This window comes from Pseudopipra pipra, chromosome 21 (assembly GCF_036250125.1).
Source record: "Pseudopipra pipra isolate bDixPip1 chromosome 21, bDixPip1.hap1, whole genome shotgun sequence".
Taxonomy (NCBI): domain Eukaryota; kingdom Metazoa; phylum Chordata; class Aves; order Passeriformes; family Pipridae; genus Pseudopipra; species Pseudopipra pipra.
In genome coordinates this window covers 10765296-10792904 of record NC_087569.1, presented here as the reverse complement: position 1 = coordinate 10792904, position 27609 = coordinate 10765296, and the positions used below count along the sequence as shown (strand labels likewise).

The window sequence follows — 27609 nt, the reverse complement described above, 5'->3', positions numbered from 1 at the left end:
TTGTAACAGCCAGTGCTGGGCCAGATGGGGGTAAACTGGGGCCAGGTGCTGCTGTGGAAAGGGACTTCCAGATTTCTCCACAGAAGAGAACCAGGATGACCTGGTTGCTGGCCATTTCCCTCCAGCCTCTTTAAATGTGTCCTCTCCTAATGCAGGGAAGAAACAGAACATGGTAACTTGAAAACTGCATTTGTTGTATGGTTACACTTTGCTGCCTCCAGGCAGTTTTGCATCAATACCATTGTAGTGAAATAACACTTGACCCAATGTTTCAAATTTCAAACCTATTCCCATCTGCATGATCAGCAGGTTTGCCACTGACTTTACAAATAACAGCAGATTTTCAACATTATTGATTATTGTAATTAAGTGACTTTTCAGAAGAGAATGTCTTGATTGTTATTATCTTATTTCACCTTATCAGAAAAAGGTATCAGCAGAGCAATCCTGGCAGGGTTTCAAAATAACCTTTGTCAGTCATGGAGCTGGTCATGGCCCTGGAACACACTCTGCAGCACTGGCAGCAGGGTTGACACACAATGTTGTCAGGAGTGAAGAAATGGTTTGTTGTGATGAATATGAGACCAAAGTAAAAGGCTCTTCACAGATCTCTTAAATCACAGGTCTTTTATTTCCTGTTCTCACATCTCTTCAGCATAGCAAAATATTTTAAAAGTTTCCCGAGTACTGGTGCTGTAATGGAACAGCATTCTAATGGTAAACTGTTTTATAAATAGATTCCTGCACGGGGCAGTGGAGGAGACTGTACAAATGTTCAGTTGTTGGCATGAGACAGATTTTTTTTTCCTGTACTGATTAGAGTTCAGATCTCTGAACATCTCCTTATGAAATAAATGCTATAAAATCCATCCCCTACACAGAACTTTTCCTTCTGAAGTTACTTTCATGCAATTTGAGCTAATTCATTAGCTACAATAGTGCTAGTCCTGTGAAGCTATTTCTGGGAAATGAATATGCATGAGTCTTTATGGGTTTACAAATATGCAAAATTGAATTTTAGATGCAGCAGTGTAAACACACGTGAGTAGTTAATGCATCTTGAGAACATCAGGATCTGAACTCTGTCAGGTTTGTTACAGGTTAAAATGGTTCAATTGAATTTTTATTCTGCTCACCTCTTTTCAAAAGAGAGGCAAATAATAGTTAGATGTAGACTTCATGGTAATTCATAGTAACATCCCCAAACAACATATTTGAAACCCTCGTGCTTTTAAGATACAGACATTCAACAAGAGCTGTGCACACACCCTGGAGCTGGGCTGTGCACGGTGCTGGGCACGGTGCAGCTCCATTTCAACCCAAATAATACAAATACTGAGCTTTTCCCTGCTGAAGTCGATCCTTACCTGTACATTTATCTTCTCTCAAGCAAGCATCGTCTTACTGTGTTGTTTGAAGCCTCAGGAGGACAGAGAGCGTGCTCAGAGCTGAGCTGCCTAAAATGGCCCCTTTCATGCTGGGGCTGGTGCAGCTGAGAGGAAGTTGGCCAACCCTCGCCGCAGGAAGCGTGGGGAGCGGGAGCTCGCGGGGTCTCAGCGCAGAGATGGCGTGTGCCACGAGCAAACCGCTCTGCTCTGCTGCTCGGGACTGCTGCAGCATGTGTCAGGGGCTTTGGCCACGTGTGTGGAAATTCATAAATACTCCTTTGCCTGTCTTTGTAGGAAATAGTTACAGTTTCTTCTGAGTCAAACCCTATGCAAATTTGGGCTGAGTTGGAGTCACTGATGTAGTTTCAGTGGTGGGTTTGGTGCCCTTGGGATTATTAGTGGAAAGCCAGCCTTGGGCAGTGAGTCATGGAGCACTGTCTGATCATGGGGTGCTGGCTGCTTACACATTTTCAGTTGTGTGGTTGTATTTAGAGGCAGATGAACTCCAGTCACACTCAGCCTGTCCCCCACTCTGTTAGTTTTCTGCCTGGACCATGTTGGTACCTGCTGCCATCGTTAATGGGGGGCTGTGCTCTGAGCAGCTGCTTCCCACTCTCTTGTCCATACCACGGAGTGTAACTTGAACTACTTTCTTTTGTCTCCTTGACCATTTTTGCCTGGAAAGGCTGCCTGGTGAAAAGAAGCCCACACCAAATATGTCATGACATTTTGCAAGTGTGTTCCTCCAGTGGCTGCTGACGGATTGCTCCACAGCTTCTTCATCTCCTCCTGCCTTTCCTGTTGTACCTCCCTTCTGCTTGCACTGCTTCTCTTTTTGAGGCTGTCCCTGTTTCTGCAGCAAACACACATCCTGATCCCATGCCCACACTGTAACTCAGTGTTTCCTGTCTGATTCCATTGTCTCATCCCATTCTTTTCAGTCCCTCCCCATCTGCCCTGGCTGTTCCTGTGTTCTTGGCTACCTCTGTTCTCCTGGGTCAGTTCTCTTGCCTTCCTGGATGGGAGCAGTTTTACTCCAGGGCACATTCTCACATTGGCTGTCTCAGTCTTTTTTTAGTCCTTGCACAGCCTCTGCTGCTGCCACCTGTGACTGCAGTGCAGCATCCCCAGCCCTGCCCTTCAGCTCTTTGTCACCCCTGTGGGATGTTCTGTTTGTCCTCTGGGTCCTAGGTTGTCATCACTGATCTGTCTTTGTCCCTTTATTCTTCTCCTGACCTTTCTCCTCATGTTTTGGAGTTGCCTGACATAATCCTGTGCCCTCCCATTCCACTTGTGGCTGGACTCCTCTCTTGGAGCTCTTGGGTCTGAATTGGTGGTTTAGGGAGATCTGTGGGACTTTGCCCTATGGATGTTTTTTCTTCCCATGTCCAATGAACTTATTTTCTAATGACTCCCAGTTCTAGGCTAAGCATGTGAAGTCCTTCATTTTCCTGAGCTGGGCAGTTGCATTCTCTGAGCTCTCTCCTGGCTCCATGTGCTGTGGTGCTGCCTCTCTGCTGCTCCTCCACCTGCCTGTTCAGCAGTTTCTGGTGATCTGATGGAGTGGGGTTGGGGATTTGGTCATGTCCTGATTCTTTCACATTCATACAACCACCTCATGTGTCAGAACTGTCACAGCTGCCCAGGCTGTTGGGAGCTTTGACACCGTGCAGGCTCAGTAACCGTGGGGCAACAGATCTTCTTCCAAGAAGTAGCCTGTGAAAAGCTTCTCGTGTTTCCTTAAAACAGCAAAGCTCTGCTGCAGGGAGACCAGACAGAGGCATCTGCCTGGAATTATGGGGAAATCAGATCTCTCTGAGAATAAAGAAACTGAAAGTTCTTGTGGTTTTAATAAATTTTTGGCATGTTTTAATTGGTGTTAGGAGAAAGTAGAGTGTGTTTCTGTGATGCAAGAAATCACAGCGAGTCATCAGAGACCTTTACCTAGCTCAGCTAATGTTACAGGAAATTCCAAAATGCCTGGTGTCCTATTTTTTTCTAATATTTTGACTTAGAGAAATAGTATCACATAAGTCAAGTTCTTTAAAAATGGATGTTGCAAGTTTATTGGGATAAATTGAAACAGTTCTCATATTCTAACAAATAGCACAAACTTCATCTCTTCATACACAGCATGGAAACACAATAGATATGGTTTGAATCTCAGTCTGGTTCCAAAGAAATTAAGCTGGTTTAAGAAGTTCTTGATGGAAAAACCCAAAAGGACATGTTGAGAGGGACTAGATCCTGATTCAGTGGTTGAAGTTGTGACTGATGTATGGTTTTCTTAAAAAAGCTACTTGGTTATACCTGTGTCTCATGCTTGGGTGCATTATCAGACTAACAGTCTGTTCCTTTCTGCCCTGAGCACGGGCAGATTCTGTCCCTTTGTTTTATCCCCTTCAGCTCCTGTCACAGGGATTTCTGGTCCAAGGAGTAAAACCAGCCGTGACACTCAGTACAGAAAGCTGTTTAACACAGTCTTATTCCTTTCTAGATCCACACGTGGCTCCAGCATTCCCACTGGCATAAAGAAAAAAACCTAAAATCTGAATTCAGCTTTCCCGGGGGAAAATTCATGTTGTTTCTTAAAAGCTGAGGTTTTGCCTCACATTAATGGCATAAAAAGGGCAGAAGATGAATTTTTACTGGAGTGTGAATTAAATCTCAACTACAAAATTGGTTAAAATGGGTTTGTGTGACTGGGATAGTTCTTTGTTTTCCTGTGCATTGTCTGTTGCTGTAGTGAGTTTCTCAGTAGTTTCATCTTCAGTTTTCCTTCTGTTCCCTGTGTCCCTCCCTGAGAGCAAGTCCTGCATTGTCAGCTCAGTTCCAGCTGTCTCCCTGGGCATCCTCTGCCACGTTCCTGCTGCCATTGGCCATAAGCTGCTGGTGGCCACAATGTCCCCGTTGCTCCTGGGCCTGCGTTTCCCCTGCTGGGTTTTTTTGAGATAGGACAGTTTATTTGCTATTACCACTGTGGACAGAAACAGGAAGGTGCAGATAAGCACAAGTACTGCAATGATAATGAAGCAGATCAGTACAAGAGACTTACTGTCTTCACATGTTTCTTTGGTCACTGGACTCTTGGGTTTGCTGATATTCCTGGGTCCTGCAGTGGCAGAAACTGCACTGGTGGCAGGGGAAGATGTTGGATTTTGGGCCATTGTGAAGGAGAAGGACTGCAGGGTACTTTGCATTTCAAAGGTAGTCATTTTGCTGCTGAAATTGATGCTCAGAGGAGAATTTGTATTGGCTTCTGTTCTGTTCTGGCTCCCACTGAGGTTCTGGCTGATGGGATTCCAGGTTTCCTCTCTAACCCGAAGGGAACCGTTGTGGTTCGCGCTCATTTGCAAACACAGGGAGAAGATCAGCGTGACAGGGAAGGCCAAGCCTGGGTTAGTGCATCTCTTTGTCTTCATCTTCCTAGTTAGTCCCCTGCAAAAACACAGATGGTGGGGTTAGTTGAGCAGGTGCTGGTTCTTAGGGGTTTGGACCAGACTTCTGAGGGAATAGCCTCAGATGGACAGTGTGTGTAAGTTGGCCTCAGTTTAGTGGATGTGGCACGTGACTTCAGGCACTCAGTTTTGTGAAAGGATCAGTTGTCTCCAACTTCTGATAGTTCGGGGCTTATAGAAAATATATGAATATTAAAAAAGAACATGGGGCAAAGAGAGAAAGTGTTTCCTACCCCCTGCCCGGTGGTGTCGGGGCAGCCTCTGGCAGTTCCTCCTCTCCAGCACTGGCCATGTTACACTCTGAGCTCCTCACTCCTCACTTCTGCACAGGGGATGGAGTAAACCACGGCAGGTTTACTGCTTCCCTGCCCCCTGCATTGCCCTGGGCATGGGCAATGGAACCATGCTGGTAGGGATGGGCAAGGGGAAAACTTCCACCCAAAACATTCCTGTGACAGCAGTAGCTTTTGTGAACTGTTTCTATTTTCTAGCACAGCTGTCTGGAGTACTTTAAAATGCCCAGGAAAATCTCTGTTCTCCAATTTTTCTGCCTTTTTGTACAAAAAGCTATTTACCATAAACGTACTTGCATTTTTCTTCCAAACATGCTACAGATTGTGACATTTTCTTTAAAATGTCTCAGATAATTATGCCAATGAGATTAACCATTAATATATTCTGTTTCACATTTGTGTGGTATTCAAATTTGTACTTGTTGAATTTGTCTGCAGGGCAGGAAACTGATAGTTTCTGATACTGATGGGTCTGATATTGAGATAAAACTCTCAAAATAGCAGCAAGGAATCAGCCAAGCTGTGACCCACCCACTGCTGCTGCTTGGGCCAGACTGCACCCGAGATGTGCAGAGATTAAGGCTGGTGTCCCATCCAGGGCCTCTAGTAACATATCAGAATATTTCCTTTGAATGTTGCAGACTCTATTGGTTTCAGATATGAATACTACAGAGAATGACCAAAAGGAACAGTGTTAATTTTATAAGTATATTTGTTCTTGAACAAATTTGTTTTTAAAGGTAACAAAGTGTATCTGTCTGTGTGTGTAAAATTTGGTAATTCTGAAATACTCCAGACAGTGTTTGCTTTTCTCATAGTCAGAAGCTTACACACCTACCAAAGAATGGGATCTGTTCACTCCCAGAAACCAGAGGGGTGAACTTCCTATCTTGCAAAATCCAGATGGCAGCACTTGGAATTGCTGAGGGACTCTGGGAAGAGAAATGACGTGCCTGGTGTGTGACCAGGGCAGGGGAAAGCAGTGACACACCTGTGTGAGGAGGTCACTCCTTACATGGCAAAAGAGCAGCAGAAGATCTGTGTCTTTAACTTTGCAGTTCACCCATACTATAAAATAATTCTCCAAAATATCCCAACCATCTTAGTAATCAGCTCCAGCTCAGTGGGAGTTTTTATCTGTTCCTGGTAGGAGTCAGGACTGATCCTTTGTAGCACACTTTACCAAGGGGAACTAGAAAGCCAAGCCTGTTTTGTTGAGCCCGCTGGGGCCGAGGCTCCGGCCGGGCAGGACGGGCACAGACACACTGGGCATTCCCAGCAGTGCCCAGGGAGCAGCTCCTCCTGCTGCCCCAGCACACTGAGCCCACTGTTCATTGTAGTGGCCCACACCAGATGGCCTTTCTTAAAAATCAACGGGCTGCTGGCGTGAAGGGCTCCGCTTAAAATCACCAGAGCAAAGGAACTGATCTTTAAAGAGCTGCTTTTCTTTTGAGTTCAACCCTTTGTGTCTGGGTATTGACAGAGTCTCAGTACCCACTGAGATCTGCAGTGCACGAACAACAGAGCTAAGTAGTGACTGTCACTGCTAATTCCTTGGAGTCTGATCACGAATAACCTTTAACAGGACTGAAAATAACAGTTTATCAGCTTCCTTGATTCAGTTGAGATAATATTTCTACAGTTTGTTACTATTTTTAAGTTACTTGAACTTCTTTAAAAATACTTTTGCATATTATTTTCTACAAAATGTAAGAAACTTTGGAGTGCTACTTAAAATAGAAGAAGGAAAATGGGTACTTACCTTGCCAAGATGTATTCAACAGAAAATGGGTGTTTCAGATATTTAGTCCTTTAACAATAAGATTTCTTTGTGCATTTATTTGCTCTTAGGATGCAAACGACCATCAGTGTGCAGCAAGGAGTTTTGGGCAATGCTGGTATTTTTTAGGCAAATGTGGAACTGAAATGACGTGTTGTTTGCTGTGAGTGGGGCACTCAAACCACAGTGATGACACACTTCCTTCTGGTAACGGCCACACCGTGACAGTTGGAGGGGAAAACACCCACCTGCCCAGCTCAGCTCTCAGAGCAGCAGGAAGGACGGGAGAAAAGGCTCTTGGGCAGACAGATGTTCTGTGTCCAGGACATCTCCTCAGGTGTCCTGCACAAGGGCAGACAGATGTTCTGTGTCCAGGACATCTCCTCAGGTGTCCTGCACAAGGGCAGACAGATGTTCTGTGTCCAGGACATCTCCTCAGGTGTCCTGCACTCGGGTGTTACCAGGAGAGGTGCCCTGGTACCCTCAAAGCTACAGCTGTGCCTACAGCATTTAGCAGCTCTGCCTGTATCCTGTTGAGTTAATGACAGCTGGGAACAGTGGCAGGGATTTAAAAGTACCTTAAATTTTCATGAGCTACTGATGTATTTATCTTTAATTAATTCTTCCCAGTGGAATTCTGTCTGCTGTGTGAACTCTGGAGATGTGATTTAGGCAGATGTGTTGCCCAGTCTCAAAATTCACAGAATCTTTAAATGAGAAAAATTATTCTTAATTATGTGAATGTTTTTCCAGAAAGAGTTATTTTTGTAGACAAATCCTCTGTAGTCCTCAGAGGACTGACCATTCTTGGAAACACTCCCCCAAGCATTAGTGTTGCAGTATATAGCAAATGGAATGGGTCTGATTCGAAAAAGTTGCTGTGTGGATGTTTATTTATTCTTAATTAAAACTCCTGAGATAAGTATATTTTTCCACATTCAAAAATAGATATAATTTGAATCTCTAAAGTGGTAGCAAAGTTAGAGGCACTTTTATTTTTAAAGAAGCTCTTGAGCTCTTTCCATGCAATCCAGCTGCACTGCTGCTCCAGCATGGCTTGGATTTTTCTCTTAGTTGAACAAACCTCCTGGAGGTCACTTGGCTGTGGGAGGTCGTGGGGCACTTCAAGATGAGGTTGAGTTGAATCCCAAGTCGAGCTCCAGCACACTGGGCACTAAACAGAGTTGGGCTGTGACCCTTGGGGAGCAGTGGCAGGGGCCAGTGTGGTGCCCCTGAGGTGGCTCTGGGTGTGGAGGCTCAGCCTGGCTCGTGTCCGTGGTGGGAGTGCTGTTCGTGGCCTGAGGCCCAGGCTCTGTGCTGTGGCTCTCAGATGTAACCCAGCCATGTCTGTCTCGTCCCACAGGTTCAAGACTGGCCAGATCAATGGTGATCTGCTCATCTACCACGTGCTGCTGACCCTGAAGCCATACTATGCAAAGCCATATGAAATCGTGGTGGACCTCACCCACGCTGGCCCCAGTAATCGCTTTAAAACAGACTTTCTTTCTAAATGGTTTGTAGTTTTTCCAGGCTTTGCTTATGAAAATGTCGCAGCAGTTTTTATTTATAACTGTAACTCTTGGGTCAGAGAATACACCAAATACCATGAAAGACTCTTGACAGGTTTGAAAGGAAGCAAAAGGCTTGTTTTCATAGACTCTCCAGGGAAGCTGGCAGAGCACATCGAGCACGACCAGCAGAAGCTCCCAGCAGCTACCTTGGCTTTGGAGGAGGACTTGAAAGTGTTTCACAATGCTCTCAAGCTGGCTCATAAAGACACCAAAGTTTCTATTAAAGTAAGTGCTTTTAGTGCTGTTCCTGGTGATTTTTCTGTCTCTTAGTTCTCCTTCCATTTTGAGGAGAAATCACAATTTCTAGTATGCCCCTTTAAGAAGTATAAAATTTCATACGTTTGTCTTTTATAAAATTAGGAGTATCAGACTTTTCTCTTTGTATGATTAACAGTAGGTGCTGAGCCAGTTCTCTGTTCTCTTTCTAAGGTTGGGTCGACAGCTGTGCAGGTGACATCGGCAGAGCGAACACGAGTCCTGGGCCAGACGGTGTTTTTGAATGACATCTACTACGCCTCTGAGATTGAGGAAATCTGTCTTGTTGATGAGAACCAGTTCACCCTGACCATTGCCAACCAAGGCACACCACTCACCTTCATGCACCAGGAGTGTGAAGCCATCGTGAGGTCCATCATCCACATCCGGACGCGGTGGGAGCTGTCCCAGCCGGACTCCATCCCTCAGCACACCAAAATCCGTCCCAAGGATGTCCCTGGAACGCTGCTGAACATAGCACTGCTCAACCTGGGGAGCTCAGACCCCAGTCTGAGGTACAGAGCTTTGAAATCAATACCAGCTTTGGTCAAAATGTGAGAATTCTCTCCAAGGCTTCCTTAGTTTAGAAAATCTAACCGTTTTTCTGCCACCACAGCTCCATAAAGAGTAATTTCTAATAAAGGAAGATTGGGTTTCTATAGGTGAAGAAAGGCATACACTGTGAGAGGAACTGCAGTCATGTAGGAAGCTTAACTTCTCTTTATAAGGAGAAATACTTCTGCTTTGGACTGTATGTTTATTAGGTACATTTGATTTCCATGGTGTTGAACCTGTTGTTTAATAATGTGGGAGCTGTACCCCTTAGAGCAGGCTCATGATCCATGTCTGAACGGGCTCCTCTGGGCTGTGTGCTGGCCAGGGGCACCTCTGGGCCCTGGGCAGGCTCTGTCCAGCAGCTCAGGTGCACCTGGAATGATTTAGGATTTCCTGGAACTACAAGCCATTCTGAGAAGTCCCATACAAAGCCCTTCAAGCACACTCTGTACCCTCAGCAGAAATTGTTCAGAGCAAGTGGAAGAATAATTTCTTCTGTTTCTCCAAGGCAAGTGTGTTTGTCTCTGAATTGTAACTGGTGCAGGGGAAAAGTTCAGGATTTAGATGTGATTTCTACTATAGATTTGGGTTTTAAAATGGATTTGGTTTTTAAAATGTCAGTACTGCTACTGTGATGAACAATGTGTATATTTTCAAATGTACAAGAAAATTCCTACAAATCATGTTGTTTGCTTTGTTACAGGTCTGCTGCCTATAATCTCCTATGTGCCTTAACCTGTACCTTTAATTTAAAGATTGAGGGCCAGTTACTGGAAACTTCAGGTCTGTGTATTCCTGCCAACAACACACTATTTATTGTATCTATCAGTAAGACTCTTGCAGCAAACGAGCCACACCTCACCTTGGAGTTCTTGGAGGAGTGTATTTCGGGATTTAGCAAATCCAGTGAGTAACTCTGGTGTGTCTTAATGCTCACTCTGAATGTGACAGGATTTAGGTTAGTAGCTGTCTGGCTTAGTCAGTTAAGCTTACTGAGTTACAGTCAGTTTAAATTGCAAATTCTGCTTGGGGCTGGTTTGCAGATGAGCCGTTCCTGTCTGTGTCCCTGGAGCCCAGCAGTGTGACACCCTCAGGGCAGGCAGTTTCCCAGACTGGATAGCAGCTCTTGGAACAAAACTTTTCATATTTGAATGTGCCTTCTCCTTTCTCCTGAAGCACATTAAAAGGCAGCTGCCTTTTTTTTTTTAAACTTTGAAATTAATGTTAAAACAAGTTTTACTTGACATCTCATTCGTTGAGAGAGTTTAGTGCATTCAGAGAGATCACAATACAAACAATTCCTTTCATATCCCTGTGATAGTTTGTACAGTGATTACTTTGGGTAGATTTCTGTTGGGCTGTTATTAATGCACCAGAAGTGGAGAATATTATAGAACAAAAGCCTAAATTTAAGGTCCATGATAGTGAAGGTTTGAACTCTGGAATACACATGCACAGAAGAGTTAGAGGTTCTTCAGTCATATCAGAGCTGATCTTCTCCAAGGATCCTCTCTCTCTGTTGTACATCTGGCTCTCTTGCCCTCCTTGTGCCATCTCTTTTTTCCAGGCATAATACAGCTCTGACTTTACTGCTGGGAGCTGTTTAGAATATTTTCCAAAGATTAAAAAGACATTAACTTAAGTAGTCCTGCCTAACATTGAATGCGCACATTTTTATGTCACATCTTGTAATAAGATATTAAAATGTCACCATCTCCTTGCCAGATGCCTACAGATGTTTCTTGGGTGTCATTATTGGAGTTGTTAGTGTTTCTTTTTGAAGCTTCTCTGTTTGCCTAGTGTTCTTTGCTCAACCCTGACAGTATTTTAGACAGCAAAACTGAAAGGAAAAGTGCTCACAAAGAATGATTCATGAACAGAGGCCAGTGCTGGTTCTGTGTTCCAAGGTGCATTTCTCTTTCAGGCATTGAGCTGAAACACCTGTGTCTGGAGTACATGACTCCCTGGCTGTCCAACCTGGTCAGGTTCTGCAAGCACAACGACGATGCCAAGCGCCAGCGAGTCACTGCTATTCTGGATAAGCTCATCACAATGACAATAAATGAGAAACAGATGTATCCTTCCATTCAAGCTAAGATATGGGGAAGTCTTGGACAGGTACAGATTCTGCACCATTTGTAAACAGATGATAGAGTTTTTAACCACTTAAATGTTAATGCAGAAGAATAAAATGGCTCCTAACACAGCCCCGGTGTGTGAGCCACACGGAGAGCAGTGAGCAGGTTCTTCTGAAGTTTCCACTCTGTAAAATGCTTCATAAAATCATTACTGAACTCTGGCTTCTAGAGATGTGTTCCTGGCCCTTACTGAGAATTGAAAATTACGAGCTGTTGGTAACAGGAGTAATGAGTTGATCAGAACCCCAGGGTGGAGGGTCTGGATGGGAAGAGGAGAGCACTGACACTGAGGGGTATGAGGCCCATGGCATTGAACAAACACATTTTTTTCTGTTTGCACTTTTGAAACAGAGGCATTTTGATTCCCATCCTGTTGATGATTAGCTTAATCATCAACATGAGAAGAGTAAAGCTGACATCACACGTGCCATTCAAGGGGAAGGTGTCTGGGCAAATGTGCTTCCTGTGGCCAGGCTCCCCCACGAGCTTTGCATCCACTTCCTCCTTGGCACACTATTTTAGTGATTTTTTTTTTTTCTAACTGCCATCCAAATTGCTGTAGCCCAGCATCAAAGAGCTGCTCTTGGAGAATGTGGGAGACCTGACAAATGGATGCATGAGTGGGATTTCTTCCTTGTTCCATTGGCAAAAAACACCCAACAAACCCCCCCAAAACAAAACAAAAAAACCAGCTTATTTTGAAAGCTTAAATCACACTGAAAGCAGTATGACTGTTATGTCCAGTATCAGAGGCAGTCAGCAGGTAAATATGGAGAACAAAAAAGATGAAATATTTCACAGCAGTCGGTGGAAGTTTTGTCATTGACTGAATTGACCTGACCAGAGTTGCAACCACTTCTGATGAAGTGATGAGAGCTGAGTTTGAACCAGTACTGGAATAGCATCAGTGTTTGCCTGTGTCTTACCTCTAGAGTTTGAGGGTTCTGTGCTCTTGGACAGATCAGCTTCTTACCTGCATATATATTAAATGTCTTTTGTTGTTTTACTGGCAGCCATATTCACACACGACTGTGCTCTAAGCAAGAACTGTGACAGATAGATCTTGCTTATTTTCTTGGAAGTACGTTTTTTTCTGCTTCAAATCCAGTTCCTTCTTACTGTGTTCAGCATTTTATAAATAGTTATGCTTTTAAAGTGGAAACCAAAATAAAAATAGTGCAAAATAAATTATAGTTTCTCCACAGTACTGAAGCATTTCGAGTAAAACCTGATGGAATTCAGCTTTATGGTTCTAAAATTTACATGAGGCTTTTTGCCAAAAGAATAATGAGTGACTAAAACTGATGCTTCAGTTTGTGATAGTTTTGCTGATTTTGGTGGTGCTTCACTGTGGGAAACCAAAGTTAAGCTGACTGGTAAGAGAGGATCTTTCCTGTCTCAGATAACAGATCTCCTGGATGTGGTGCTGGACAGTTTCATCAAAACCAGTGCCACGGGGGGCCTGGGCTCCATCAAAGCTGAGGTGATGGCAGACACAGCTGTGGCACTGGCTTCTGGCAACGTCAAACTCGTGTCAAGCAAAGTGAGTTCCCTCTTTGCCTTAATTTCCTTTTATATAATAATTTCAACTTATCTGCTAATGTGACACTGAGATGCTTTCTGATCTCAGTGCAGGCAATGATGCAGAAACCATGACAAAATAGGTTCCAAGCAATAGAATCATTCCAGTGTTGAACTGTGGTGGTTATTAGTGGATTTTGAGCTGGGCTCCTCGTTTGAGCACAACAGGATGGTTGCTCTCTTTGCAGGTGATTGGGAGGATGTGCAAAATCATCGACAAGACTTGTCTGTCCCCCACTCCCACGCTGGAGCAGCACCTGATGTGGGATGACATTGCTATCCTGGCCCGCTACATGCTCATGCTGTCCTTCAACAACTCCCTGGATGTGGCTGCACACCTCCCCTACCTCTTCCACGTGGTCACTCTGCTGGTGGCCACGGGCCCCCTTTCCCTCAGAGCTTCCACTCACGGTCTCGTCATCAACATCATCCACTCTCTGTGCACTTGTTCACAGCTTCACTTCAGTGGTGAGTTTTTTTGGAGTTTCAGTGAAGATGATTGCTCCTTAATTTGTTTAGCAAATATTTGAGTTGTCATTCTCTCTGCAAACTATTCTGAGAGTTTGAAAATAGAGCTTTGTAGCTCAGCTTGAATACAAATCAGAATGAAGATATGATCAACAAGAAATGAGTATGGAAATAAAAAATATCTCGTTTAGAGCTGGTGCATAATGCAAATTGTTTGTGTAATTTTCTAAAACCCATTGTATAATGGGTTTTAGAAAAAGAGAAGAAAGTACCAGTGAGTTTCTGGTGAGGCAAAGGAGAAAATACAATCTGTGCTAAAACTGGCTGATGTGCATCTTGTGAAGGGTTGCATAATGTGGTAACAAAAATATCAATTACCTAAGGGAATTGTGAAGCTATAGTGTAAAACAGGTATTTTATCTACTGTTGTATTTTAGCAGTCCTAAAATAAGAGGTATTAGCAATTAGCCACTTCTTGCCACAGAAGCACAGGCTGGATTTTGTGCAGAAAAAAAATTTCCAAGTTTCTGTAATCTTGTCCTTTTTTAAGTATTTGAAAGCTCAAGTTATGTCTATATATATGGAAGGGGTGAGTGGGTGCATACACACACACAGAGAGGCTGTGCTTTGGCACAGGGAGCCTCCCTGAGCCCTCCTGCCTGCACGGGGGGTTGGAGTGCACCGAGATAACCTGCAAGGACAGAACTGTGAAAATAGTCACTGCTAGGAACAGGCCATCATTTTCTTCTGCTTTAAGTGGCTTTCTTCATGTCAGTGCCAGAGCCAAAAGCAGAGTTTGCTGCAGTTTGAACCTCCAGTTCTGTTGGTATTTCAGAACAGGAACGCTCTGGGTTTCCGTTTCCTGAATCAGTGTGAGGAGAAGTCACAGAACCACATCTTTGAGAAAGTTGCTTTGTACCTGTTTTTAGAATCCCTCTTCCTTGTGCCTGGTTTCAACAATCAGTGCAGGGGGGCCCAGCTGTTGTGGTGTATTTGGGGAGCAGCAGCAAAGGGAACAGTGTTGGAATGTGCAGTGACCTGCAGGCTGTTTATCTGCTCTGGTGTTGGGAGGGCGAGACCTCAGGGCGTTAAAATGTGAGTTGGAACTTCCAAGGTATAAATCTAATATGTAAATCTTTATTCAACAGAGGAGACCAAGCAAGTTTTAAGGCTGAGCTTGACTGAGTTCTCTCTGCCCAAGTTTTATTTGCTGTTTGGGATCAGCAAGGTGAAGTCGGCCGCGGTCATCGCGTTCCGCTCCAGCTACCGCGACAGGTCCTTCTCGCCCGGCTCCTACGAGAGGGAGACCTTCGCCCTGACCTCGCTGGAGACCGTCACCGAGGCCTTGCTGGAGATCATGGAGGTAGGGGGGCCTCAGGGAGAGGGAGCACTGCTGAGGGAGAGGGGCACTGCTGCCCTGCTGCAGGCTGGCAGTGCAGGGACACCACCCCTGGCATGGTTAGAGATACCAGGAGCTGACTCCTGAGAGTAAACTGCTGCACACTGAATGTACAGAGTACTTCTACTTAATGTCACGTGCATTCAAACAGTCTAATTCTTTTTAGGCCTGTATGAGGGATATTCCAACGTGCAAGTGGCTGGACCAGTGGACTGAACTAGCTCAAAAGTACGTGGTAGATGTCACACCCTGCCTGTGTAGCACACCCGAAATTCTCAGCTTTTTGTTATATATTTTTTTGTTGTTGTTGTATATATGTTGTTTAATGCAGTGTCCTCTGTTTCTTCATAGGTTTGCATTCCAGTATAACCCCTCCCTGCAGCCAAGAGCACTGGTTGTTTTTGGCTGTATAAGTAAACGTGTGTCTCATGGACAAATAAAACAAATCATCCGAATTCTCAGCAAGGTATATGGGGCTGTCTGTTTTTCTTTGTGACTCATAAAGTAGCTAATTTTAGTTCTATCTTCCCATCAAATATAGAACTTGGCATAATTTGAGGATAAATATATTTTTCAAGCATATTTTTGTATAGAACTGATTGGAAATACGCTTTCTGTAGGCCAGGCCTTTTATTTTGAATTGATTTGGTGGCAATAAGTTCTGTCACTGCTGTGACTTGTAGAGTAACAGTAGGGCTCGATATTGAGTTTAACATTTGAGACAAAGGTGGATTCAGCAGTCAGTTATTTAAATAAATGAGAAATTTTCTGTTAAGGCATTTACCTGCATACACATGATTCACAACTTCCTTTCTCCTAAAGGAAGTGCATAACCTCATGTGTTGTAAGTAAATACAGTAAAGAGCAGGACATTTATATCAGAAAAAATCAAAACAGGCTGCCTGGACTGACAGTGATGTTCCCTTTTTCTGAAGAAGGTTGTGTTCCATAGCAAATGAACAGTGTGCTAAATATGTGTCCTTTAAGCATTTTATTCGAGTTTTATGGACATAAACTTTAATTGAATGGCATCTAAATGATAAAAGAGCTTCTCTCCAGCTCTTACACCCTGCTCTGCACCCTGGCTGTTCTGGTGCCTGTTGTGCAGCTGCTCTCAGCAGTACATATATCACTGCTGTGTAAATCTCCATTTGGAAAAGTTCTTGAGAATTGGTGTAAAATGAGCTCAGGCTTTGTAAATAATTGAGAGCTGCAATTATTGTGTAGAGCTTTGATCTTCTTTTTACAAAGCAAAATGTAATTATGGTTGTATTTTTAATTATTCTCTTTTCTTACAAAAAGGGACTTGAGAGCTGTTTAAAAGGCCCTGATAATTACAATAGCCAAGTTCTAATAGAAGCCACAGTTATAGCCCTCACCAAGCTGCAGCCTCTTCTTAACAAGGTAAATAACTGGCTTTGTAGAGTAAACAGAGAATTTTATAAATTAAAGTTCTAATTGTGGGTATAATCTCAGATAAGTGTTGGGGTATCTGAAGTTCCCACTTCACTGCTGTGACTCATGCTTGGAAGTACCACATATGGGACATGTGGCAGATTGTCTGTGGGACCTGTGCAAAGGCTTTGGAAATGCTGCAGGATGTTCTGTTCTGCTTCCCCAAACTGGGCCATGGCCATGTGGGCAAAGGCTGTTCCCAGCCTTGCTTTCCACAGCATTTCCAGCCCTGCCTTTGGTGTCATTGCTGGTACGGCCCTTCCACGTCAGGCTGCAGGAAATGGCAGGGCCTGGTTTGCTGGGAGTTCACCCAGCTGAGGGTACTGTCAGGTGCCCTGTTTGAGCAGCAAACCAACAGGTACAAGGAGGAGCATCTGCTTTGTTGGAATGGATGTGGCTGAGGACAAAACCTGCTACGAGGAGGACAAACCCCCCCGTGGGTCCTAGTTGTTGTTCATCTACAGGAACTGACTTGGAAGTGAACTGGTGGCTCTTTCTCTCCCCTCCAGGACTCTCCTATGCACAAGGCTCTCTTCTGGGTGGCCATGGCAGTGCTGCAGCTGGATGAGGTGAACCTGTACTCAGCAGGAACAGCACTGCTGGAGCAGAACCTGCACACCCTGGACAGCCTGCGGGTGTTCAATGACAAGGTGAGCTGGCAGCACTCAGCTCTGGCTGACCCTTCAGTGATGTCAGCAGTCAGAGCTGTTAAAGAAGGGGAAAAAAACCCCAACTTTGTCCTTGTGGGCACTGCTTAAGCAACTAAACCTGAAATTTGCATTAGAAATTGTTTCACTTGAGTGATATCAACAGCAGAACTAAGATGTGGAGATGAAGCTCTTATTGCTCTGTGTGAAATTGGAACAGAAATGTCCAGATGTGATCTGTGAGAAAGTGTCTGATATTTTCCTGTGACCTCTTAAAGGAACTGTTTTGTCACTTAAAAAAAGTAACTTCCAGTGAGGTACTCTTTTATTTTATTTCTTTTGGGTCAGAGCCCAGAAGAGGTGTTCATGGAGATCAGGAGACCACTTGAATGGCACTGCAAGCAAATGGATCATTTTGTTGGGCTAAATTTCAATTCCAACTTTAACTTTGCACTAGTGGGACATCTCCTGAAAGGTAAGAGTGTATACTGCTGTTCCTTTTAGATGAGCACTCTTAATTTGGAAATAAAAACAAGTCCAAGCATAAAGGGCACAAACAGGGTGGTGGATTTTAAGTAACTTGGATTACAGAGTAGATGCAGAATTAAATGTTTTTGACTAAAGGACTTTGCCAGGTTTCCTTTATACATGTCCTAGAAAGGTCTTTAGTGCTGTAAATTCTAAACTGTCACAGGACGTGGGGCTTCATTTGCTGCAGTTCTTCACTTCTTCCTCCAATGTCTCTCTGTGTGTTTGCCTGCACTCAGGCTCACTGTTCCTTTTAGAAGACTGATTTGTGGGGCAATAGATACAATGCATGCACAAACATTTGAAATTATGTGGTTTTGAGGGATGGGACAGAAAGAACTAGTCTTGAATATGCAATTTCTGTCAGCGCTGTGCTTCCCTACCCTTGAGACAGAGTGTCCTGAGAACCTGCTGGAAAATCTTCATAAGTATTTTCAAAATATTCATGCTTCAGAAATATGGGTTCAAGAATTAAATGCAATATTTTGTTTCTTAGGGTACAGGCATCCTTCTCCTACCACTGTAGCAAGGACAGTGAGGATTTTGCACACACTCCTCGCTCTGGTTAACAAACACAGGAACTGTGACAAGTTCGAGGTGAACACCCAGAGCGTGGCTTACCTGGCAGGTAAAATGGACCAAACTGCCTTTTCAATCTGTGCTGATGGAAAAGGAGTGGATTATTTGGGAATTCCTTCAGGTTTAGGTTGTTGGAATTGTACCAGCATAAAGGAAACTTGTAACTGGAGGTGGACAGGAGTGTGGGCAGGGTGGGTTCATCAAGGAAAGCTGTTTGGGGACTGAGAGCTTTGCCAGCACAGCACCTGCTCTGCAGCTTTGGAAATCCTTCAGGGAGGCTGAAGGTTTCTTGGTGTAAATACTAAAGGGTGTGTCTTAGAGCATTCAAATTTCTAGTGGTCTAGACATAGAAATTGTGACATGTGAGGGCCAATGTGTAAATCTTGTCATTGTAACTGGATGGGGAGTATAATTCTTTTTAAATGACCTGCTTTTAATCTGTATATTTCATAAGGTGTAAATACAGCTCAGTGGTCTTCTTTGGACTCAGTAAAAACTGTAAATTGATGGCATCTTGTTGATATTGTTCAATGCATTTCCAGCTCTGCTGACGGTGTCTGAGGAGGTTCGGAGCCGCTGCAGCCTAAAGCATAGGAAGTCTCTCTTGTTGACAGACGTGTCAATGGAAAATGTTCCTATGGATACATATCCCATACATCACAGTGACACTAGCTATAGGTTGGTTGTCTGACTTCTAGATAAGTTATCCAAATGGCAATATCTGTTTCCTTTAGGAAGTGACCTGGAGATAACCTGTGGTATATTGAGGGCTGAACCCCCACTGACAGCACTGAGTTCCTGGGCTGTGACTGGTTCCTGACCAATTTGCTGCTTCCACTGTGATCAGGAGTCAAAGACAAATTTGGGCCTGGAATTCACACAGATTTAATTTTCAGATCCATAAAACTATTTCAGAGTTTAACTGCTCTGGAGGCTGTAATACTTTTTGCTAGCATCTTTCTACAAATCTGATTTAATCTCATTTATATTTTAGAAGAAACTTTTGTTTGTGCTTTTAAGAGCTCCAAGGCATGTACTTGTCTGTGCCACTGGAAAACCCTGACACCTTATTACAGCCTGTCTGTGTGCAACCAGAGACATCAGCCAGGGAATCAACCTGGAAGTGCCATGGAGAGCCTGTGTCTCTCAACAGGGAGCACCTTGCTCAGGATCTCTATTTTTAGCACTGAGCATGGAGTAGCTGCATATTAAATATGTTTCTTCTTGCCCCATAGGCTGATTTGCTTGTGTTCTTTTCATTACTTTATTTTTTATCTCCTCAGCATTACATTCACATCAGATTGTTTGGTTTCACTACCTCAGACATTTTTGCAAGCAAAGTAATTACTATGTCTTAATATGTGTTTAGGGTAAATTAACTTGGTGGGAAAGATGTGTTTAATAAAGGATAGTTTGGCTACTTGAGAAACTTAGGCCTAAATGTGCAGAGTTTTAAAGATTTCCTTAATTTAATTTCTTTGCACTTGCAGGACACTAAAGGAGAACCAGCCCTGGTCATCCCCCAAGGGGTCAGACAGACACCTGGCTGCCAACTACCCGACCGTGGGCCAGATCAGCCCCCGCACCCGGAAATCCATGAGCCTGGACATGGGGCAGCCTTCACAAGCCAACACTAAAAAGCTTCTAGGTTATTTAAGATAACTAAGTTGTTGATTTTTTCTACAGAGTACCCTGGGAAGCATTGCTGGAGAAAAATTATTCTCTTGTATTGGTTCTGACTTTAAGGGCTTAGTCCTGATTCAGAGGAATATGTACAGTTTCTGCAAAATACAAATTGCAGGACACTGGACAGTTAAAGAGGACTCAGTTCTTTTGGTCATGAAGGGAGGGAGCAAGAGTGACACTCAAAATGTGCATGTGAAGTGGAAAAGGGAGAAAGGGAAGAAAAAAATATATTCCAGTCACTAAAGATTCCTCGTGCCAATTTTCTGCTACCAGCCCTATCCAGCAAACCCAAGAAGTGAATACTGAGCTCAGCTGCTCTGGTTTGTGCTAGAGATGGTCCCAGAACACTGGAGATGTTTTATAAGCAATCTGATTTGTGTTCATGGCTTCTCAGGGCATCGTGTTTCCAAACCAAGTCTTTTATCAGAGGAACAAGCTGAGTTGCTCTGCAGAACTTGCGGGAGCCCTTTGGCCTTACCCGGGTGGCAGAAGAGGGGCATTTCCTTCATTGCAGCCCTGTTCCTGCTTCCTTTTCAGTACCCACCTTGTGGCATGTGTCTCAGTGTGGTGTGGTGCCCAGGGGTCCATGGCATGCCCACCTGACTAACTGCATGTTCTCCTCATGTGTGTTGTGAAGCACTTTGGAAACTGTGATGGAGAGCGGCATGGTGTGACCGTCCTGTCTGTCCCATCCCGGAGAACGGGAGAATGCCCCCAGATTCCTGGCAGTACACGGTAGAGAGGGGAGTAGCTTGGCCAGAAAATCAGAAAAAGTTAGAAAATGGATTCAGGTTTAATGTTTTTAATTGCCTGATAAATTGTTTTTAGGTACAAGGAAAAGTTTTGACCATTTGATATCGGACACAAAGGCTCCTAAAAGGCAAGACATGGAATCTGGAATCACAACGCCTCCCAAAATGAGGAGAGTAGCCGAAAATGATTATGAAATGGGTGAGAAACAGGACTAACATTTTAAGAATAATACTAATTCTGAACACTTTGTATATCTATACAAAGGATTATTTCTAAATTGAGCGTTTATTTACCAAGGTTACTCCAAGGTAAGGGAGAAGCACCTTTCTTAGCAGTGCTTCTGCAGGGTGCAGCCTTCCTATCACTGGCAGCTGAGGCTGGAATTGGAGCTGCTCAGTTTACAGGTGCAGAATCAGGGCAGCCCCAAAGTCCTGCATATAGGAGTGCAAGCAAATAAACAACATTTGGCTTGTTATAAGTTAATAAGCCCCAGCTGCAGATTCCTGCAGGAGATGGAATGTGACCTGATGCCTGGAATGCCTCTCTTCATCTTCTCCCCCATCTGCTTCCTGTGCCCCCACCCCCAATTGCAATGCAAGACCAGGGTTCTTCTCTTGTGTCTACCTGACCCTGAATTTGGTACTTACACCCCTGGGCCTGTATTTCACTGACAAGGAAATTGGGGTTTTTGTTTGCCATCCGATACCACATCCCATGGACTGGTCCAGTGCTGCTCTGTTCCAGCACAGTCGTTGCTGTCACCTTGCTGAAGAGGCTGGTGAACTCTGAGGTTTGCACATGACTGAATCTGTTGTGCAGGAGCTGATCCTGTCTTGCTTTGGGTTTATTTTGCTCTTTTTTATCTGGCAGAAACCCAGAGAATATCACCACAGCAGCACCCACATCTCCGGAAAGTTTCTGTTTCTGAGTCAAACGTCCTCCTGGATGAAGAGGTTCTGACTGACCCAAAAATTCAAGCTCTGCTGCTTACAGTTCTTGTAAGCTTTCTTCTGTGTATTGTCTGCTATTTTCTGATGTCCTTCCAGCTCCCAGTGAAGCAAATGTGTTAATTGGAGTCTTTCCTGGCTGAGTTTTATCATAAACTAATTTTATATAATAAAAGATTATTAATATATTAGAGGTTAAAAGAAATGAAAATTGTTGGAATCTCAGCATAGTTCAGTTTAAAAGTCATTAGACAGTAATGTGGTACAGTCTGATAGACCTTCCTTCAGCTGTGCCAATGCAGTTCCCAGGACACAGACAATTCAGAGAGACTCAGTTGGACACTTGTGTCCAAACCCAACTAGATGAAGTTATTGCCAAAATAGAGGCTGTTACCAACCAGTTTAGTTGTTTCCTAGTACAGACATAAGTGAATCTTCTGTAGTGCTGCTTTGTGCTAGTCAGAATTGTCAAGCCCTTACCCACAGCACAGTCAGGGCTGTCAGTGAGCTGATGGGGTCTCTCCCTGTGCAAAGTGCCAGGCAGTGATGGGGTCTCTCCCTGTGCAAAGTGGCAGGCAGTGATGGGGTCTCTCCCTGTGCAAAGTGGCAGGCAGTGATGGGGTCTCTCCCTGTGCAAAGTGGCAGGCAGTGATGGGGTCTCTCCCTGTGCAAAGTGGCAGGCAGTGATGGGGTCTCTCCCTGTGCAAAGTGGCAGGCACTGATGGGGTCTCTCCCTGTGCAGGCCACGCTGGTGAAGTACACCACGGACGAGTTCGACCAGCGCATCCTCTACGAGTATTTAGCAGAAGCCAGTGTTGTCTTCCCGAAGGTCTTTCCTGTTGTGTGAGTACCTCTCACGTGTGGGTTATGAACTGCAGGCTGGCCATGGCTGGTTGGTTTTGATTTGCCCCCCAGGTGTGTTTCAAAACTGATTTCAAGCCTTTCGCAGGTACTCTGGGTGTATTTCTTTAGATATCTGTTGTAGTTTTGCTGGAGCAAATACATGTAAAGGAAGCCCAACTGTCAGAAATTAAGGTGAGCAGATGAGCACCATTTAAAGGAATGCTGCCTTGTTCTGGCTTTATAAAGTCGTGGTCAAAGCCCACCCAAGTTCTGTGAGTTACTGAAACCACGATTGTCAGTAACTGTCATTTGCCTTGAAACCCCCAGCGTGGCAGAGACCTGCAGGCAGCTCAGTGGGACAGAGCTCCACGGGTTTAAAAAGCTGCTTTGGGACTGTGGCTGACAGGAACACAAATCCAGTGAAGAATTTTTGCTTTAAAAGAATTAAAATATTTGCAATTTAAAGTGCTAGGGGAAGGCTTTGATGGTTTATATGGTTATACTGAAAGTGCTGCCCTTCATTAAGAGTCCTCATGGAACACTGGGAATTGTGTTCTGGAATCACTGAGGTGTAAAAATCCCACCTGAACTGCTGGTTACTGTAGTCAGTTTGGAACTGCAGATTTATTTTATTTGATGACCAGAAAATAAGCCACTTCTCTTTTCTTCAGGCATAATTTATTGGACTCCAAGATCAATACCCTTTTATCGCTGTGCCAGGATCCAAACTTGTTGAATCCAATCCATGGGATTGTGCAGAGTGTTGTCTACCACGAGGAATCTCCACCCCAGTACCAAACATCTTATCTACAGAGTAAATATTTTCCCCTTTTTTTCAAAACTGCTGTATTTTGAGTTAGATTTACTACTGAAAATGTTTCCAAATTGCAGCCCTCCTGGACTAGTCAGGCAGGCTGGTGTGGCACCTCTCCAGCTTCAGGTATCTGAGGAAAAATAAGAGTTTGCAGATTAAAAATAGTCCTGACGTGAAATATTAGAACTGCTGCAGTTGTACACCAAATAATAAAAGTATTTCACTATCTATATGAGTAAAAGATGTTGAACCTCAGGACTGTGTTTCCTCCAAGCAACTTAAAGAAACACAGAATGTGAATAGTGGTGATAGATGATGAACTTTGTTATCTTCATTAATTAGGGATCGATTTAAGTACTGGCAAATTCCTTAGTGTAATGTTTGGTTTTCAGTGCCCAAGCTCACTTGAACTGTGACACTTAAAACCTAAACATGTTTTTATGGTCCTTAGTCAAAAACTTTCCAGGAAGATCTAAGAAGCAGGTGACAGTTGAGAAAAACTTCAATGCTGACAGAATTTTGGAACTGAGATGTGGAATCACGTGGCCAATTCACCTTTGAAAATGAGGGAGCACCCTCTGGTCATTCTGTGCCAGTGAGAGCTGGGCTTTGAGGGTGATTTTCCATTTGTTGTTGCAGGTTTTGGATTCAATGGGCTGTGGAGGTTTGCTGGCCCCTTCTCCAAGGTAAGAGCTCTGTGTGCTCAGGAGTGTTTGGCCTTTCTGGGGCACATTGGTGCTGCAGGAAAGATGCACATAAACAAGGCACAGGATTACTCTAAGCAAGCAGAAAGCTGTCAGGCTCACTTCTTGGGCTAAAACCACTTGTGAGCCTGCAGCAGGGGCTTTGATAGACTCAGATATACTACCAAAATTAGGGAAAAGCAGTCAGGTGTGTAAGGGCACCTTTTCCTGCTGCCAGGGTCACTTTATTACATGTATCTTACAGTGTAAAGGGTTAATTTGATAAGAAAGATGATTCTTTAAGGTTAAGTTCTGTGTCAGAGCAGAGCCAGTGGAGCAGTGCCCGTGTGCCCAGCCATGGCAGGGGGAAGGGGCTGAGCAGGGCAGTGGCCCAGGGGCAGAGCTGCCAGGGCAGTGCCAGGTGGCTCTGCAGCTCAGTCCCTGGGGGAACAGCCCCCCTTCCTGCCCCTGGGCTCCCACACTGAAGTTACACCTACAAGTGGTCTTTAATGTGCACATTTAGATTGATCTGAAAAAGACCACAAATGAGTTTTTACAGATGCATCAAATGCTGTTTAAAATTTCCAGGCAATGCAGTGTGATTGCAGCGTGAGCTCTGGAGCAGAGCTCAGACTGACAGGAAAGTACAAAGAAAAGAACAATCTTTTCTTTTTCCCCACCCATCTCCCACAGCAAAACCAAATCCCAGACTATGCTGAGCTCATAGTGAAGTTCCTGGATGCCTTGATTGACACGTACTTGCCTGGAATTGATGAGGAAGCCAGTGAGGAGTCCCTGCTGACCCCCACGTCTCCGTACCCCCCGGCCGTGCAGAGCCAGCTCAGCATCACTGCCAACCTCAACCTCTCCAACTCCATGACCTCACTGGCCACTTCCCAGCACTCCCCAGGTCAGTGGCTGCTCTGGGACCACCTGGGTGAGGGAAGTGGGGGAATTCAAGGTTTGGGAGCCGAACACTCTGTTGGCTCTTTGGATGTGTTTGTGCACCAAACATCGGCGCCTTCCAGAGTGAAATGAATATTAAACTGCTCTGAGCTGTCACCCCAGCTCACATGCTGGCTTCTATCCAGCACAAAAGCTGTCTCCCAGGTCACTCCACATGAAGGGAAGAGCATTAAGGGCATCAGAACAGACAGCAGCTCCATCTTCATGTGGAACATGTGCAGCAGTGAGGGCTTGAAAAGAAATAAATATAAACACGTAATCATGTAATTTGCAAGGAGAAAATGCTGATCTGGGCACTGCAAGGTAGCACATGTTGGGAAAACTAATCCCTAAGTGTGCCATGCAGAGTGTGCTGGGCTGACAAAGCTCCAGCTGACTGTGTGATCCAAGGCCAGTGCCCACACAGCAGCAAAGGGGTTGGACTCTGCCTCCAAGGAAGAAAAGAGTTCATGTGGATACATGAGAAAGGGTCAGCTCAGAGTGGTGGATTGCCAGAAATATGCTGATGGTAAAGTGAAGGTGTGCAGGAAAAGAACAGTCATCCAAGGCAGTAAATGGATAAAAACACTCAACTCCTGGCAAGGGGAGAAGGGAATTGTAAGGAAATGCAGAGGTGAAATTTAACAGCAAAGGTTTGCAGGGTGAAAATAAATGAAGAGTAAAAATCACTCAGTATAGCAGCATAAGGCAGAAGAAATTAAATATAGGAAGAAGATGGAATTTATGTCAAAGAAATCTGCATGAAGACTCTTCTTGAAGTGATTTTGGAGGGGTGGTTCTTATACTGAGAAAATCTTTTCTTTGTCATAAAAATTACACTGTGAGATATTTCTTAAGGGATGATTTAGCTGTTGCAGTTCTAAATACCCACTTCAACCAACTTTTTATTTCTACTTCATTTCTAAGCCCAATGGAAGCCCAGAAAACCCTTGGATTGAGGTGTTTTGGGTTTTTTCACTCTCTTGCTCCCTGGTTTCTGCTCCCTGCACTGAGCCCTGCTGGGCTGGGCTTGGCTCTGTGCAGGAATCTGCCCTTCCAGAGGCTCCCCTGGCTCTGGACACTGGGATGGTTTGTGTTCAGGGTGCAGAGGTGCAGCAGGGGTAAGGCAGGGCTCTGTTTGAATGATTTGGGAATGGGGATTTCTTTGGGAACAGACCTTGCTGTCAGTGTGGAATAAGGACATTCTGGGCAGCATCTTTCTGTTTAGGACATCAGTGGCAGCTCCAGCAGCTCGTTTCCAAGGGTCAGGTGATGGTGCAGGATTGGACTCTCTGTGAGGGAAAGAAGCATTTTGCTGTGTAAATGTCCTCCTTCCTTCTGCCCCACTTTCTGTTCCCTATTCCTTTGCAAGCTGAGAGGAAGGAATTAATCCAGCCTGTCAAATGCTCCTTCCAAGTGCTGTGCAAACACATGGCTTTTGTCAAAGGCTGGTTAAGAGTCTCCACAAATAGAGTTGGGAACTAGTGAACTCGTTCAGGTTAGTGGTGAGTCTGAAATGACACACTGATGACACACACAGGGCATTGTTTGCTTGGAAATGAGATGTAAAACACCAGTGAAAGCAGCACCGAGCTCCCTCACCACACTGAGGCAAAGAAACACTTTCAGCCAAGTGAGCTTTTGGTTATGGTTACAAATATATTAAGTTGCAAATACATGAAAAATTCATTTCTTGCATCTGAAAACAACCAGGCAAGATCATTGTTTATGAATGTTTTGTCTGTCACCATCTCTGCTCCTTTCCCTCCCCTTCCCCGTCTCATGGACATTATTCACTTACGTTTATTTCTTTCATTCTGTGTCTGTGAAGCTTCTCTGCCTTGCTCTAAGTCTGCAGTTTTCATGCAGCTGCCTCATCCAGGTACTCTCTTCTTTCATCATATTTGCACGAAATGCTGCTTGAGCTGTGTTAGGGTGGGGCTGTGGCATGAGGAGCAGTTACTGACACGGGAATGGCTTCAGCGAGCGCTACACTGGGGCCTGTCCTGGGGATGCCAAAATATCTGAGGGGAGAGCAGAGAGAGAGCCAGGCACGGCCTCAGGAACACATCTGGCAACAGAGAGGTGGATGCTTGGTGTGGAAATCACTGTGCTGCACGTGTGAAGCTCGAATGAAGCACTGTTTGGTGTGAGCTCTTTAGAGTTACCAGGAGTCAGCTCCAACCTCAGTGACTCACCAGCAGACAGGAGTTCTTTGGGCTGACAGCAGCAGGCAGAGGGGCAGGAGATGGGGAGCTCCACACCACTGCATTTCTGCTTTGTATGGAGAAGTAAGAGAAAGCTGCAGAGGAGGGTTTTTGCTCACCCCGTGGGCTGTTCCTGTCCTCAGTGGAGTTGGGGGGTTTGTGCTGCTGCCCACACAGGGAGAGGAAGGTGCAGCCTGCAGCACCTCAGCCTGCAGCAGCCTCAGCCTGCAGCAGCCTCAGCCTGCAGCACCTCAGCCTGCAGCAGCCTCTGCTGGAGCCCTCAGGCTGTCGCTGTGCCAAGTGTGGAGGGTGTTCTTTGTTCCCATTAGTGCCACTGACAATCACTTTCCTGTATGGAATTGTGGAGATGTCACAGTAACAGGATTTTGTTCTAACTTTTGTATTCACTGTCAGACATCCTAATTCTTGCTGCTGATTGTACTTGTAGCCTCTTGCCTAAAACCACCCGTCCTGCTCCTCATTTCTGTGCTGCACCTGCCGTGGGTGTGAGGGTGTCAAACACTCCTCAAACAGTCCCACTGTGACAGCTATGGAGCTGCTGCTGCAGGGCTGATTAACCCACAGCAGGGGCAGCAGAAAAAGGAACAGTTGGTTGGGAGCACATCTGCACTAACA

The 27609-nt window shown here is 44.7% G+C and overlaps 2 protein-coding genes across 9 annotated transcripts in view; one reads left to right on the top strand and one right to left on the bottom strand.

The window, feature by feature from the left end:
- NF1 (neurofibromin 1) overlaps positions 1–27609 on the top strand; it is a 79020-nt gene that overhangs the window by 45730 nt on the left and 5681 nt on the right. For 2 of the 5 annotated variants that reach the window (XM_064678133.1, XM_064678131.1), the window contains 22 exons: positions 8283–8715; positions 8920–9260; positions 10004–10206; positions 11225–11418; positions 12841–12981; positions 13208–13487; positions 14636–14850; positions 15053–15114; positions 15238–15352; positions 16189–16290; positions 16851–16991; positions 17337–17463; positions 18013–18144; positions 18638–18773; positions 19586–19743; positions 20610–20732; positions 21405–21532; positions 22224–22324; positions 22996–23138; positions 23778–23824; positions 24515–24731; positions 26598–26648. In XM_064678133.1, the coding sequence (XP_064534203.1) occupies positions 8283–8715; positions 8920–9260; positions 10004–10206; positions 11225–11418; positions 12841–12981; positions 13208–13487; positions 14636–14850; positions 15053–15114; positions 15238–15352; positions 16189–16290; positions 16851–16991; positions 17337–17463; positions 18013–18144; positions 18638–18773; positions 19586–19743; positions 20610–20732; positions 21405–21532; positions 22224–22324; positions 22996–23138; positions 23778–23824; positions 24515–24731; positions 26598–26648 (3590 nt within the window). The remainder of the gene's footprint in view (positions 1–8282; positions 8716–8919; positions 9261–10003; positions 10207–11224; positions 11419–12840; positions 12982–13207; positions 13488–14635; positions 14851–15052; positions 15115–15237; positions 15353–16188; positions 16291–16850; positions 16992–17336; positions 17464–18012; positions 18145–18637; positions 18774–19585; positions 19744–20609; positions 20733–21404; positions 21533–22223; positions 22325–22995; positions 23139–23777; positions 23825–24514; positions 24732–26597; positions 26649–27609) is intronic. The other 3 variants (XM_064678135.1, XM_064678132.1, XM_064678134.1) reach the window with 2 other exon arrangements.
- On the bottom strand, positions 1076–7088 carry EVI2A (ecotropic viral integration site 2A). Of its 4 annotated transcripts, none has more exons than XM_064678145.1 (3): positions 6902–7088; positions 5080–6071; positions 1076–4826 (listed from the first exon to the last, which is right to left on the bottom strand). In XM_064678145.1, exons 2-3 carry the CDS (start codon positions 5136–5138, stop codon positions 4049–4051), a joined length of 837 nt encoding a protein of 278 aa, XP_064534215.1. In that variant the 5' UTR covers positions 5139–6071; positions 6902–7088; the 3' UTR covers positions 1076–4048. The 4 variants fall into 4 exon arrangements, with proteins under 4 accessions (XP_064534215.1, XP_064534217.1, XP_064534218.1 ...); XM_064678147.1 differs by having other exon boundaries at positions 5080–5168; XM_064678148.1 differs by lacking the exon at positions 5080–6071 and having other exon boundaries at positions 6902–7087.

Bases quoted from the DNA above. Each gene is read 5' to 3' on its own strand.
- EVI2A (XM_064678145.1), bottom strand. From the start codon at position 5,138: ATGGCCAGTGCTGGAGAGGAGGAACTGCCAGAGGCTGCCCCGACACCA. The intron at 4,827-5,079 runs GTAGGAAACACT...GTGTTTTTGCAG, and splicing joins CCGACACCACCGGGCAGGGG to GGGACTAACTAGGAAGATGA.